General features: G+C 46.9%; 1 protein-coding gene across 4 annotated transcripts in view; it reads right to left on the bottom strand.

Annotated features, from left to right (window-relative positions):
- The window catches only part of plekhn1 (pleckstrin homology domain containing, family N member 1), a 46,971-nt gene extending 32,758 nt beyond the window's left edge, over nucleotides 1–14,213 (bottom strand). Inside the window, exons 1-5 of one of the 4 annotated variants that reach the window (XM_072477969.1) lie at nucleotides 14,020–14,213; nucleotides 11,097–11,199; nucleotides 5,253–5,399; nucleotides 1,696–1,776; nucleotides 881–968 (exon numbers count right to left, since the gene is read on the bottom strand). In XM_072477969.1, coding sequence (XP_072334070.1) covers nucleotides 881–968; nucleotides 1,696–1,776; nucleotides 5,253–5,399; nucleotides 11,097–11,199; nucleotides 14,020–14,096 — 496 coding nt within the window. In that variant the 5' untranslated portion in view covers nucleotides 14,097–14,213. The remainder of the gene's footprint in view (nucleotides 1–880; nucleotides 969–1,695; nucleotides 1,777–5,252; nucleotides 5,400–11,096; nucleotides 11,200–14,019) is intronic. The other 3 variants (XM_072477968.1, XM_072477966.1, XM_072477967.1) reach the window with 3 other exon arrangements.
- Nucleotides 14,214–16,005: the final 1,792 nt, after the last annotated feature.

Genomic DNA, 16,005 nt, shown 5'->3' with positions numbered 1-16,005 from the left:
CAGTGCACCATCGTGCTGCCCGGGGGGGGGGGGGGTTAGTTGAGAGGGTGGGGAGAAAATGGGAGAGGGAAAGGGAAGACAAAGATCTGAGGGGGAGGGAAGCACGCAGCTTATGGCGCCGTGGACCCGGGCTCGAACCCGGCCCTGGGTCTCTGTCCATGTGGAGTTTGCACATGAAATGAAATGAAAATGAAAATCGCTTATTGTCACAAGTAGGCTTCAAATGAAGTTACTGTGAAAAGCTCCTAGTCGCCACATTCCGGCGCCTGTTCGGGGAGGCTGGTACGGGAATTGAACCGTGCTGCTGGCCTGCCTTGGTCTGCTTTAAAAGCCAGCGATTTAGCCCTGTGCTAAACCAACCCCTGTCTCCCCGTGACATTCTCCCCGTGTCTGCGTGGGTGTCACCCCACAACCCAAAGATGTGCAGGGTAGGTGGATTGGCCACGCTAAATTGCCCCTTAATTGGAAAAAAATTATTGGGTACTCTAAATTTATATTTAAAAAAAGAGCTGGGGGGGGAATGGCTGAGGGAAGGGGAGGATGGGGGTGGGGGGGGGGGAGGAAAGGAGAGGGCGAAATGGAGAGGGGACGGGAAGGGGGAAGGAGAGAAGGAAAAAGAGAGAAGAGATGAAGAAGGTAGAGGGGGAAGGCCGAGAGGAAGAATAAAACATGAATAGAAATTCAGAAAGGGAAAATTAAGGACAACACGGGTGAAGAATCCATTCGCTCATTAAACAGAAACTTGTTACATAAATCTTGTGCCAATTGTAATCTTCAATAATGACCCTTCAACATTAAAGGATTTTTGGCCGTAAAAGGTAATTAAACAGAAATGACATTTTAATTGGACCATTTAGTACCCAATTTGTTTGCTACATACCTGTAATTTGAAATGTGTGGTTCTGCTCTGAATTGCTGTTGGTATTCTCCATGCTATTCCCCATAATCCCTGCTAAAGGCAGCGAGCCCTAGACACAGATAATCGAAAGATGGGATTACATACAATGCATATTACTGCGTTTGTGAATCACCCAATTCATAATTAAAGATCCTTCCACCGTGAAATAGCATGATGAGTGTACAAAAGGTGAGCACGCTTTTTTAAAACTCCTTTGTACACTATTCCGCATTAACCTATTCATTCATTGATAACACACATGCCGATGTCACGGTCTTTTCCAGTGATGGGCGATGTTTTTTTAAAATAAATTTAGAATACTCAATTTTTTTTTCCTAATTAACGGGCAATTTAGCGAGGCCAATCCACCTACCCTGTACATCTTTGGGTTGTGGGGGTGAGACCCATGCAGACACGGGGAGAATGTGCAAACTCCACACAGACAGTGACCCAGAGCCGGGATCGAACCTGGGACCTCGGCGCCATGAGGCAGCAATGCTAACCACTGCGCCACCGTGCTGCCCAGAACGGTTTGAGCCCAATTGACCCATTTTCAGACAAAAGCAACGTACTGCGGATGCCGGAATCTGAAACGGAAACAGAAAATGCTGGACAATCTCAGCAGGTCTGACAGCCTCTGTGGAGAGAGCATGCTGACGTTTTGAGCCTGGGTGACTCTTTGTCAAAGCTTTAGTGTTATCCAGACTCTAATCGTTAGCTCCCTTCTGACTCTTCCTCAGAGGTGTGTATGGGTCTATGTTCTGGTATGCAGCTTGATGGCTTTAAGTTAGAGTTACCTGGTATGTGAAGCCACGGAAATCCTCAGAGAGAATAAGCAGGTGGTTCTGGAATAATGCCAAGCATCTGTCATTGATATCCTATAATAAGAGATACAAATTTCTTTACTAGAAGGACTCCAGTAAGAGTATATCAGGCCCTAAGCAGTGAATAAATATTGATGCACATAAACAGACGTAACACACAACGGTTCGATGCCCCATTTTTAACAGAAATCGAGAGAAGGTGTTCCTCTGGAATTAATGGCCTAAAGAAATTCCACACTTAAAATTCACATGTTCTAAACTTACCTAATTCCGACGTTTCGTTATTGGATCATTAACTCGGGCAAGCAGTCAGATATATGAACAGATATATTAACAAAATGTGGGCGGCACGGTGGCACAGTGGTTAGCACTGTTGCTTCACAGCTCCAGGGTCCCAGGTTCGATTCCCCGCTTGGGTCATTGCCTGTGCGAAGTCTGCGTGGGTTTCCTCCGGTTTCCTCCCACAGTCCAAAGATTTGAAGGTTAGGTGTGGTGGCGCGATGGGGTGGGGCAGTGGGCCTAAATAGAGTTCTCTCTCAGAGGGTCGACGCAGACTCGATGGGCTGAATGGCCTCCTTTTGCACTGCAGAGATTCTATTATATGGATTTCTCCCATTCACCAATAACCCTCTAAGTTTGCTGACTTTGTGACGTAGCTGAGCAACATCCTGAAACACTTGACATGGAGAAAAGTACACTGTGTGGTTAAATGATTAAATGGTTAAATCATGGAATTCCCTGCAGTGCAGAAGGAGGCCATTCGGCCCATTGGGTCTACACCAAACTAGACCCACTCGCCCACCCTATCCCTGTAACCCCATAACCCCACCTAACCTTTGGACGGGAAGAATCTACAAACTCCACACAGACAGTTATCCAAGGCCGGAATTGAACCCGAGTCCCTGGTGCTGTGAGGCAGCTGTGCTGACCGCTGTGCCCCCCCCCCAATGGTTAAATGCAGCAGCGCGTCAGCACCCAGGAATAACCAGTTCACCATTTCTTTTGAATAAGGAAAAAGCATTGACATTGTTGCCTCCCTGCTCTTACTCGAATGGTGATGTGAGATTTTGAACATCATGTTAAGCCGGTGGAACAGGTTCGCATCTTTGTACAAAAAGTGACAGCCAACTCTTTCCAGCGTTTTCTGCTTTCATTGTAACAGTATAGATGTTTGCACAAATCCAAAAATATTTTGGGATAGGATACCTGAATAATTGTGGCGCAGTGGGTCACATCCCTACCTCTGAGCCTGAAGCTCTGGGTTCAAGTCCCACTCCAGGGGCGGGATTTTCCAGTCCTGGCCGCCTGCGGCATCTTCCAGTCCCGCTCAAGTCAATGAGCTTTTTGGCTGGCTCGCAGCATCGGCCACCCGGGAATGTGTCACGACATTGGGACCGAATGTCCCGCCCCATAGTTTGAAGGCCAAGGAAGGTAGGTTCATCATGAGGCCTCCAAATAAGTTGAGTATCAACTTGTAAATCCTTTCCTCCACACACCAATGGTCAGTGGCAAGTGAGGGAGAAATTCCAGGTCAGGCATGTGCTGGAAATTAAGTTAGAGTCTATACCATCATTGTCCATAACTCCAGATTTCAAGATGCATGAACAAAGAACATGTTGGCACAGATTCCCTGAGTGAACCATCACCATTAATTGGAGACACAGGGTGCAATTTCACGGAAAGAAATAGAGTCCCATTTTGGTCGTGAATAGGGGGGGCTCGCGAAGCCTGCAGCGCTAATAATGATCCCGCTATCAAAAAGGAACGCCCCTCCGAGACCCCACTTACCTCACCTCCAGGACTGACGAGCCCTTTTTAAATGCTGCCCTGATCTTTCAGCCCCCTTCAGCCACCCCACCGTGGCGTCTGGACCACTCCAACATACCTCTGAGGGGGTCCTTGAGCCCTCCTCACCCCACCTCTTAAAAGCAGGGCACACCCGGGGCCGGTCCCTGGCACGGGCATCCTGGCACCTTGGCACTGCCAGGTGGCAGCGTGTGCCAGGGTACCAATCTGCCCAGAGCCTGACCACCCGGTGGGAGGGCCTCCGATGGCATGGGAGACCCCCGTAGGTGGTGTTACGCCTGGTCCACGTTTGTGTAGACACCACGGTGAGGTTTCCCAGGAGCAGGTGTTCAATCCCGGGCCTTGGGAAAATCAGGTGCAGACATATTTAAATGAGCCAAACGGTGAGGTGTTCCAAGCGTCGCAAATCTCACGAGAGACCTTATGCAAGATTTAACGGCCGCATTGCTTCACCGAGTCGGGGGCTAATGTGCCAAGTGTCGTGTGGTTGGGTGGAACAGGCGACTTTGGGCTGTTCTTCATCACTGGGGGTTTTCCTCACCTCATGTCTGGGTCTGTTGTCGAGTAATAGATAGAGTCTGATTGTGGTGATTAGTCATCAACCATTATGTCATGTGACTAGCCAGGATGGCAGAGGCAAACTGGAGGTCCCTGGGTTTTTTTGTTCCATCCAGCGACTCCAATGTTCCCAAATTCTGGGATGGGACTGAAACCACAACCTTCTGAGTCAGGAAAGAGTTCCGTCCACCCAGTCTATCTGGTAACGTAACATGGGTGGAATTCTCCTGCCATTCGCTGGCAGCGGGATTCTCGGGTCCCACCGGCAGTGCACCTGTCGCCCGCGGGTTTCCTGTCGGCGTGGGGGAGGGGGAGATGGGGGGTGGGGGGGGGGGGGGGGGGGGGGAAGAGGAGTTCTTCAAAGGAAATCCCATTAACAGTGGGGGAAACAGAGAGTCCCGCCACCATCAAATGGCGTGTCACCTCCGACCGCCGAGATATACACAGCTGGGGGGACTGGAGAATCCGTGACTGGAATTGTGTGCCTTTGTCAGATTAACCTCGCCTCCCCCCCTCCCCTCCTCACTGAGAACAGAAATATTGGTTTCATCTCAGTGGTGATGACGCCTCTCAGTCATTCTGCACTATGGATGAATCAGTCCTGACATAAGAACGTATGAAAAAGAAACAGGAGTAACTCCATTCGGCCCATTGAGTCTGTTCCACCATTCGTAGGATGATGGCTGATCTTTTGCTTCTATACCCCTCGATTCCCCAAGAGACCAAAAAGCCCTGGCCACCTCAGCCTTAAATATATTCAACAATGGTTCATCCCCAAACCTCCGGGGTGGAGAATTCCAATGATTCACACACCCTTTGAGGGAAGAAATTTCTCCTCACCTCAGACATAAAATGATTTGCCCCTTACCCTGAGACCCTCCCCATCTCCCCCATGCTTTAGATTCCCCGGTCAAGGAAACGACCCCTCAATGTTTACCCTGTCCGGTCCTTTCAGAATCATGTATGTTTCATGGCGAGCATCTCTCCTTTTTCTAAACTCCACACAATGTTGACCCAATTTACTCCACCTCTCTTCAGAGGACAATTAACTCGACCTCTTCAGCCCAGGAACCAATCTGGTGGCCATTCACTTGCCGCTTCCAATGCAAACATGTCCTTCCTTAGACACGTATCTGAAATCCATAAGTAATTATGGAATTCCTTACCTTGCAGGGTTGACGGCAGATTTTAACGCTGGAATAATGAATCATTTTCCCCAGGTCTTCCAGCTTCATCCCACTTTCATTCCACGCTATGATGGGGTTGTTGAGTAGTCTACATTCTATATCCACTTTATCATTTTGTTTTGGTTCCTAAATTAAATACATAAATGAGTCAAGATTTATCATGGAGTCGGCAATGGGAATTAATCACAAATTAAAGACACATTGAGGGAATAATTTTAACCCCAAATAAGAGCGGATTTGGGTGGGGTGGGAAATTAAAATGTTTTAAAAAGTCAAAGCCATGTCTCGTGCGTTCCCTCCACCCGCACAAAAGCAAGATTTGATCGAAGTCTTCAACAGGAAAAGACAGGTTAGATAAAGATAAACTGTTTCCACGAGTTGGAAATTCTAGAACTAGGGGAGCATACTCTAAAAATTAGGGTCAGACTATTCAGGAGAGATGTTAGGAAGTAGTTCTACACACAAAAGGGTGGTCGAGGTTTGGAGCTCTCTACAAACGACAATTGATGCTAGATCAGTTGCTAATTTTATATCTGAGATGGATAGGTTTTTGTTTAAGCAAAGATATTAAGGGATATAGGCCAAAGGCAGGTATATGGAGTTGGACCACAGATCAAGCATGATTTCATTGAATCATTGGAATTCTCAAGGGGCTGAATGTGCTACTCCTGTTCCTATGTAACACGGAGGTGTAGACGGTCAATCCATTCCAAGGAGGTGGGTGGCACATTTAAATATTTTAATGAGACTGCAAGCCTGACATCATTCCTTCATTTTAGGGTTAACCCTGCTGACCATGTTTTCTGAGCCCCTGGAAACCTGGCAGCTAAAGGGAGGCGAAGACTGCTGGACCCAGAAGGTAAGTTCCATTCCAGCATCACTTGTGGACCAGGAGGAGAAGTGCTTCCACTCACCCAGCCCTCCAAAGGTTCCTTGGAAACCACACCCGCAATCATCCAAGCCCTGCCCCAAAACCTTCTTAATTGGAGCAATCCACTTGCTTCTGAGCCAAGGTAACCTCCCTGACCTTTTAGACCCACAAGCCCAGCCTTTCTAATCTTCCACCACTACTCTCCCACCACCAATTCGTCTTCACCGACCTGGCCTCTGATCTTCCCAACGCTCCCTGGCTTCCAATCCTCACTCCACCCTGACCATTTTGATTTTGCCCCAAGGCTTGATCCCCAAACCACCACCCCACCTGCCACTAATTTACTCCCCTGCCCCTCACCCTGGTGAATTCTATTTAAAAAAATAATAATTTAGAGTACCCAATTCTTTTTTCCAATTAAAGGGGCAATTCAGCGTGGCAAATCCACCTACCCTGCACATCTTTGGGTTATGGGGGGCAGCAGGGTGGCACAGTGGTTAGCATTGTTGCCTACGGTGCTGAGGACCCGGGTTCGATCCCGGCTCTGGGTCACTGTCCGTGTGGAGTTTGCACATTCTCCCAGTGTCTGCGTGGGTTTCACCCCCACAACCCAAAGATGTGCAGGGTAGGTGGATTGGCCACGCTAAATTGGCCCTTAATTGGGAAAAAAAAAGAATTGGGTACTCTAAATTTATTTTAAAACTAATTAAACTTCAGGTGGATGCTGCTGTTTTCTTTCCACTTGCACGCACACTGCGTACGCAACGTACTCTAAATTTATTTTAAACATAAATAAATAAATAGCAATCTTTGGGTTATGGGGGTGAGACACACGCAGACACGGGGAAGCATGTGCAAACTCCACACGGACAGTGACCCGGGGCTGGGATCGAACCTGGTCCTCGGTGGCGTGAGGCAGTAGTGCTGACCACCGTGCCACCCACTGGTGAATTCCACCCCCCCACCCCAGTATAATAGAGCCCACCACCTGTCATCAAAGCCACCCACATTCTTTAAAATGACCTTGATGAATCAGAAACCCCTGTAATCTCCCTTCTCTAGGATTAAGGCATGTCTTTCAGTTGAAGTCATGCTGCATAATATTGGTAACTCACATATTAGTGCGGTCTGTGAAACTGGTTTGTCCTCTATTTTAAACCGTATTAAAAGGATTAGCACCTTAGTAAAACACGACAATGGATGCAGGTATTTCATTCCAGCAGCCTAAAGCATCTGTTATTGATATTCCACAACACCATTTCGTCCCCCAAAACTGCTAAAAATATCTTTCACACTGCGCTGTTATCGAAGATATGGGTTCGCTTCTTTTTAGTGGAGCTCCTAACCGTCCAGGAACAGAGGAGTGAAGATGGAGTGTGAAACATCTTTTGAATCATACTGGTGCGTCAGGAATGCCAGGAGAGGTTTCAGAAAAACTGGGCTTACTCTCTCCCACAGGATTGCGGCCACAAGCTTCGGGAGCCCAGACCTGGCGCTGTTAGTGAGTTCAAACAAAAAAAACTGTGAATGCTGGAAGTTTAAGAGAAGGAGCCTGTATTGCTACAGCATCTTTCACAACCTCAGCACGCCCCAGAGCAATTTTCAACCGAGTATTTCTTGACGTGTTGGAATGTAGGACATGTGTCAGCCAACCTGTGCACAGCAAGCTCCCACAAACAGCGACGGGACAAGTGACCAAATAATCGTATTTAATGATGTTGGTTGAGGGTTTAATATTGGCCAGGACATTGGGGAGAACATCCCTGCTTTCTTCAAAATGGGACTTTTGTGATTTTATAACGGGATGCAGGCACCAATCCCTCATAAGTGAGTTCAAAGGGCAGCACGGTGGCGCAGTGGTTAGTGCTGCTGCCTCACGGCGCCGAGGTCCCAGGTTCGATCCCGGCTCTGGGTCACTGTCCGTGTGGAGTTTGCACATTCTCCCCGTGTCTGCGTGGGTTTCGCCCGCACAACCTAAAAGATGTGCAGGGTAGGTGGATTGGCCACGCTGAATTGCCCCTTAATTGGAAAAAATGAATTGGGTACTCTAAAAATGAATTGGGTACTCTAATAAGTGAGTTCAAAGCAGACAGGGGACTTCAATTCTGCAGCTCTGCCAAAATTTTTCCAGCTGGCGGGATCGTCCTGCCCCGCCGACAGTGACTCCCTGTCCTGGGTTCCCCGATGGTGGAGGGCACGAACAACGGGAAATTCCCATTGACAGTGGCGGGACTGTAAGAGACCACCTTGTAGTTTAGGAAGAAAGCTAGGGCGGCATGTGACGCAGTGGTTAGCACTAGGACTACAGCGCTGAGGACCTGGCCCCGGGTCACTGTCCGTGTGGAGTTTGCACATTCTCCCCATGTCTGTGTGGGTTTCACCCCCACAGCCCAAAGATGTGCAGGTTAGGTGGATTGGCTATGGTAAATTGCCCTTTAATTGGATAAAAAAAAATTGGGTACTAGAAAGAAAGCTAGGTTATAAACTCCACCTTAATTAAATTGACAGGGTGAATATCTGAAATGTCATAACTCATCATTTCTCTTGAAGGATGGCTGACAAGTTGTGAACATCCAGCCATTGCTGTTAAGGTGTTTGGCAATGCTGGGCATGATTCTGATGTATATTTATTTTTTTAATGTATTTTATATCCTTACATATGTCCCAATGGGGCACTTTCCTAAACCTCTCCCAACTCTTCACGTTGTTAATACCAAACCCGACAGTCAGCAGTAACAAAAGAATAAGGAAGCCTTGCACTATCCCTCAACATTAATTGGCATTTATTTTGTGCCTTTGATGTGGCTGGGCCCTGTCAGTACATCCTCGAGGCAGGGTGATTGAAAACTTTGTTCAGAACCAGCAAAAGAGACATTCAATACCATAACCGCCTATAGCACATGCACACCTCTGCAGTCTATCAGTCAAATCTTAACTTATCACATTGCATCTCCAGAACTGCATCTCCAGAACTGCACTGTACAAAACACTAATGTTAAATCTATTGACGACACAGTAAGGATGGCTACAGTGGGAGTCACTTGGCTACAGTGGATAGCGCTCTTAGCGCTGGGACAGAAGGTTTGTGGATTCAAGTGTCACTCCAGCTAGGTCCAACTACCAGCTAACTTCCCGGTGCCATACTGCTGCCATGCTGAACCAGGAGAGGTGCCTCCTTTTGAATGAGACGTTAAAGATCCCTTGGCACTACTTTCGAGAGAGGAAGTGAGTACTTCCTGGCGTGACGGGCAAAAAACATCACTGAAACCAAATTATCCAGGAATTATCACATCGCACTTTGTGGGAGCTTGCTGTGCACAAATTGGCTGCCCCCATGGTGGGCCGCTTCTGCTACCGGAAAGCACGCCGTGCAGGCCCGGGGGGTGGGGGGGGGGGGGGGGAGAAACAGTGTGTCTCCCAGAGTTATACCTGGAGTTGTGGGTTCAGTGGGAGAATTGAGTAATATGAAGAAAAATGATCGATTTAAAAGTAATATGTGACGGTCTCACTGATTCTAACATGTTGAGGAAATTCACGTGTTGAGGAAAGTCACCTAGCAATACTGGTGCCTCAGTTTCCACGAAGGAGTACAGGAATATCAGTCTCAATGCCGGCTTGCTGTATTTAGACTGGTGGTTCCTGTACAGGTGCAGCTTGGGGCTCGGAGAGAGCCGCTTACAGCTGGAATTCGCAGAGAGAACAAGGGACATGACAGACGCCGCAATAGCTCAGGGAATGACACCATCTATCGCCTGGTAAAACTTGAGCCTTTACAGCGAAAACAAACAGCGGTGTCACCATCTCGGAAAGAGAAGCAAGGTGGACCCATTAAGGATGAGTTGCGGGCTTGTTCCTCACTGAAACTGTATCTCATCGAGCAGGCACAGCCTCAGGAACAGTCTGGTATCACTGTCTGGCTTGTCATCTGCAGCTTCTATCATTTGCCAATTAACCTATATGTCCACTCATTATCCACCCTGCTATCGGTGGAAGCAGCAGCCCCCAATTTCCTCTTGTCAAATCCTCCCCCGGCTCTTCTTGCAATGGTGCCAGGAAATCTTCAACTTCTTGACATTCAGACACGTCCTTTGTTTACGGTCTAATCCAAAGGACAGCGCCGCTGACAATGCAGCCCCCCCTGGGCTCTGCACTAAAGTACTAGCCTATATAATGAAATCAAATGCCTAGCGTGAGCTCAGGTTTTCACTTCTATGGTACAACATGGCTACGCTTTAGCACTGTGGCTTCACAGCGCCAGGGACCCAGGTTCGATTCCCCGCTGGGTCACTGTCTGTGCGGAGTCTGCACGTTCTCCCCGTGTTTGCGAGGGTTTCCTCCGGGTGCTCTGGTTTCCTCCCACAAGTCCCGAAAGACGGGCTTGTTAGGTAAACTGGACATTCTGAATTCTCCCTCAGTGTACCGGAATAGGCACCGGAGTGTGGCGATGAGGGGATTTTTGCAGTAACTTCATTGCAGTGTTAATGTAAACATACTTGTGACACTAATAAAGATTATTATTATTAGAAGTACTTCATTGGTTGTAAAATGCTTTGTCTTAAAAGTCATGAAAGGCACTATACAAATGCACACAGTTGCAAGGCGCTATACAAATGCACATCTTTGCTTTTACTGAAAACACATTGGTACTGAATGGATTAAATGAGGACAATGTAACATAGCAAGGGGGCCTGTTATTCTGCATTGTTTCTTAATGTCACAGACATAATAATAATAATCACTTGTCACAAGTAGGCTTCAATGAAGTTACTGTGAAAAGCCCCTAGTCACCACATTCCAGCGCCTGTTCGGGGAGGCTGGAACGGGAATTGAACCCGTGCTGCTGGACTTGTTCTGCTTTACAAGCCAGCTATCTTAGCCCACTGCGCTAAACCAGCCCCCATTTTAAATTTGCATGTGATGGTTTTAAAAGATTTGAACGAACGGCATCTTACCTTCGCTGGGCGTGTTTGTGCCTGTGGGGTGAAATCAGGTTGATTCTGATCAGTTGCTGGCTGCTTTTTCACCTTGGCATAAATATCCGGCTGTCCTTGATCCCTGATCAAGAGACAGCAATCAAAGTAAGTTACTGGAGTTACTGTACTGTAATACATTTCAGCATGCAAGTACTCTGGAACATTCAGAAACATGATGAAGTTGGACTTGTGCTACATGATATTAAGCAATACTTTTAACTGACAATCCCTTTGCTATTTTAACAAAGGAATTTGTGTATATTCTGTGCTTATCAAGGTGAGGGATCTTTATGCTGGTGGATAGGCACTTGACTGCAAAGTAAAGTCGGCTCCTCAGGTGCGGTATATCTTCCTTTGTTTGCAAAATTTGTTGAAAGAGTTAGCGTGAGTTTAAACCAGGAATTATGCTCAAAGTTGGCCAGGTCCGAGGTCCTCGCAGTTTCGATGTGACATCTATTCCTTTCACACATCGACTCCATCATTGGCTGTCCATTTGCAACATGGTCTGTCAAACCTGTGTTTTCAGCACAGAATGAAGATACGTGACAGCGTTGGCTCATTCCTTTCATCCTGGTTCTCTGCACATTTTCCTGAGCATTCATTCTGGGGAATAATACAAAATTGTCCTTGGCCACCTTCACAATAGTCCACCAAATGAGGTCATGTAGAAAAAGAGGCTGCACGTCCCATTTAGTAGCCTCTATAGGGGAGGCGGTGACACAGTGGTATTGTCACTGGACTAGTAATCCAGAGACCCAGGGAGTAGTTCATTGTGTAAAATTATGATAGGAATAGATAGAGTAGACAGGAAGAAAGTTTCCCCCCTTGTTGGAGGGATCAATGACCAGTGGGCGAAGATTTAAAGTAAGGGGGCAGGAGGTTTAGAGGGGGTGTGAGAAAAAACCTTTTCACCCAAAGGGTGGTGGGAGCCTGGAACTCGCTGCCTGAAAGGGTAGTGGAGGCAGAGACCTTCATAACATTTAAGAAGTATTTAGATGTGCACTTGCAATGCCAAGGCAGACAAGGCTATGGGCCCAGTACTGGAAATGGGATTAGAATTGTTTTCGACCGGCGCAGATGCAATGTGCTGATAGGCCTTTCCTGTGCTGTAGACCTTGATGACTCTATGGTAATTGCCAATTGTGGTCATTTAAAAAAAAATCCAATTAAGGGGCAATTTAGCATGGCCAATCCGCCTACCCGGCACGTCTTTTGCGTTGTGGGGGTAAGACCCACACAGACACTGGGAGAATGTGCAAACTCCATACGGGCAGTGACCCGCGATCGGAATTGAACTTGGGTCCTCAGCGCCACCATGCTGCCCATCTATGGTCAATTACGGGCAGTGATGCCAATGATGTGCCGACCACAACCATTTCAATCTGCAGCCAGCAGACAATACAATATCACACAAGTAGTAGGGAAATATCAGAACAAAAGGGACCGTCATTTTTGACAACAATACTGAGGGCTTTTGATGGGACAAATAATAGTTTTTTCCCCCTGGTTGGTGCATCAGTATGTAGAATATCTAAATTTAGAATAATCACCATTCGGTTGAAAGGCAAGGATCTGTGGACATTCTATTTTTAAATAAGGCAGTTGTCAGGAGACAGAATACCTTCAGACAAAGCGAAGGGCGCAGAATCCACCGAAGCTATTGCAAGGAATGTGGGGAAATATTTTTAGAAATGAAAATGTTGAAGGGTTTGGAGAATTTCTGATTGAACAGTAAACTCCTTCTGTCAAGTCCACGAAGAGGAAAACTTTAAACAGGAACTAAAACAGGCAGTACTTTTGCTCCATTAGATAATCAATGAAAACTGTGATTATGCTAAAAGAAATAATATGCACTAACTGCTCTGTAATCACACATCAGAGCACCTTCTTTGCCGAGAACACCATCTCTCTCACACTGTATTCTTTCTTTTCTTAAAATTTAGTGTACCCAATTCATTTTTTCCAATTAAGGGGCAATTTAGCGTGGCCAATCCACCTACCCTGCGCATCTTTGGGTTGTGGGGGCGAAACCCACGCAAACACAGGGAGAATGTGCAAACTCCACACGGACAGTGACCCAGAGCCGGGATCGAACCTGGGATCTCGGCGCCGTGAGTCAGCAATGCTAACCCGTGCTGCCCCTTGCACTGTATTCGACAGAAGGGACAAGACAATGTATCTCATGGTGTCAAAAAACTAAATTTACCCTTCACCAACCACCCAGAAAAGGGAATGCAATTGAAAAATCAGAGTGAGGGGAGATTTCGCCAGCTTGAAGTTCTTTTTGGCAACGCACTGGTTAACAGGTTCAGCCAAATGCCTTTTTGAGTATCATTTTCGCACCCTCGTTAGTCCCCATTGAAAAGAAAGTGGGACTCGCAGCAAATGAACCAATGCGCCACTTGGGGGACATTAAATCACGTTCAGTCCAAAAAGGAATTGGACTAATGTCCAGGTTCACATATCAATCACTCCAGCTGCGCTGTCCAGCTGGATCTGTGATTAGGTTACAGTCTTGTCACTCACTCCCATTCTGAATAACTCTGCCCCTTCTACGGGTTATCTCGAATTCACTTAGCGCTGTGTTTTACTTTGCAACCGGAGTGCCAATTTAAAATCCGTGTGCTGCTTTAACTATGTTAGAGTCTAAGCCGGGTCTGGGTCTGTATTAACTATTGCCCACTGCTACTAAGAAATCAATCCTATCAGACAAATCTGTCTGGGGGGCATTGAAACATTTTGTATGTTCACAGTGTCCCGTTTAGAGCTTCTTGGTGTTTGACACTGTTACACAGCTCGAGTTCCAGCTGGGGCAGTTTCAATGCTGTGCAACTGAAAAGGTGCCTTATGTTAAATAATCTGCTGCTGCTCACACTGATGAAGAGATTTTAGGTCTACATACCATCCATTCCTCGGTGCCTTTGCCCTCTTCCTTGAGCGTTGCCTCCTCTTTGGGATACAAGAGAGCTTGTTGCCCATTCTGCTGGAGAGGTCTGGCTTGCAACCTCCAAATCCCCCAGTGTCAAACGCGAACTGGCGGTGGTGTGCTGACTGCTTGCTCGCTACTAGTGTGTTCAACTCAGCCCCTCTGTTTCCGGTTTGAAGTGAATGACTCCAGTGGGTGGGGACGTGGGGAGTCAACCTGAGTCAAACCTGACAGGTGGGTCAAAGGTCTTATTTTTCCCAGCTGAATGTGACACCAAAATGCCTCACAGGTAAATGAACCCTGAAAGGGTCGTTCTCACGTGGGAAGATTTTGTGTGTGTGTGTGTGTTATGGCTGGCTTCATTGTACAAGCCTGCTGTGTGTGCAGTCCCTGCTATATACCACCAGCTTTACCTACAAGCAGAAAGCGTGTGAGTACATTACCTCCCAGTTATTAATTTGGCTGAAAAATACTCCCGAGTGTCAAGTAACATTAATTGCTTCGTAACCACTGTGTGGGGTACATGTCGGAGCCTATCATTTCACTGGGTGCTATTGTCAGTGTGTTGATTAGCTGATAAGGAGAAGGACTACCTCGCTATTCGAGCCCAGCACACCTGTGGATGATGAAACCTCACAAACCTACCACCCAACTCTTAGCTACGCCCGGAGAGAGAGGTGAAAACCAGTTTTGGACAAAAAAACATCTACTTGGGAAACTCCTCTCTGAGGCAATCGCCAAGGCAATCAAACAACAGATCAGAAATGAAGCAATTGCCCCTCCAACTGGGATATGCCCTCTGGCGGGGGGCTATTTGGAGGGTCTCAGCATCAGTGGGATAGGAAGAACCTGTCAGCGGAAAAGGCTGGAAAATTCAACCCTTTGTCTAGAGGTTTAATATTAATAATCGTTATTATTTTACAGGCGTAGCCCCGATGCTACCATCCCAATTCATTAAAAGTACCATCCTCAATGACAGGGAATCCCAGTCCATCAGTGCTAAAGGCAAGGCTGAAACATTTGCAACCATCTTCAGCCAGAAGTGCCAAGTGGATGCTCTATCTCGGTCTCCTCCGTTGGTCTCCAACATCACAGATGTCAATCTTCAGCCAATTTGATTCACTCCCCGTGATATCAATAAACGGCTGTCGGCACTGGATACTGCAAAGGCTAGGGGACCCTGACAACATTCCAGCAACAGTACTGAAGACTTGTGTTCCAGAACTTGCTGCCCCCCAGACAAGCTGTTCCAGCACCGCTACAACACTGGCACCTACCCAGCAATGTGAAATATTGCCCAGTTACGTCCTGTACACGCAAAAGCATGACAAATCCAACCCGGCGAATTACCGCCCTAGCAGCAAATGGTGCAAATTTCCTTGCCTTCCCACTTCTATGGTCGTCCCCATATACAGTGGTGAAAATCCTGCACCTTACACAGAATACCATCTCCATGTACTCCTCAGAGGCAGAATTGGACAGAGGCAGGTGATACAGTCAAAAAGTGAGACAAAACAGGAGGATGACTTCCAATATTGGCCAAAGGGTTAAGCAGCGTGTTAAAGTTGGAGAAAGGATCAGTTTAATAAGGACACGGGGAGTCCACATGGAGTAAAAATAAGAACAAAGTTTTATTTATGAACAATATATAAATATATATATATACACACACATTTCCTGGTAGACCTCTATTGAATTACTGCCTGGTTGGTGCCAGGGGAATGTGGGAGGACACAAAAGTATCTCTGAAGTTATAGGGGCTGAGGAGGTGACAGAGATAGAGAGGGACAAGGTCATCGGAGGATTTGAAAAGGCACATGAGCTTTAAAATCCAGATGTTGTTGGACTCTGAACCAATGTAGATCAGTGAAGATGGGGTGATAGATGTGCATGACTTGGTGCAGAACAATAGATTCACCAATGTAAAAAATTCAGGTTGATAAATAAGTAAGTTGATTTATG

The sequence above is a fragment of the Scyliorhinus torazame genome, chromosome 16 (assembly GCF_047496885.1).
Source record: "Scyliorhinus torazame isolate Kashiwa2021f chromosome 16, sScyTor2.1, whole genome shotgun sequence".
Classification (NCBI taxonomy): Eukaryota; Metazoa; Chordata; class Chondrichthyes; order Carcharhiniformes; family Scyliorhinidae; genus Scyliorhinus; species Scyliorhinus torazame.
This window is presented reverse-complemented; position numbering and strand designations above follow the sequence as displayed.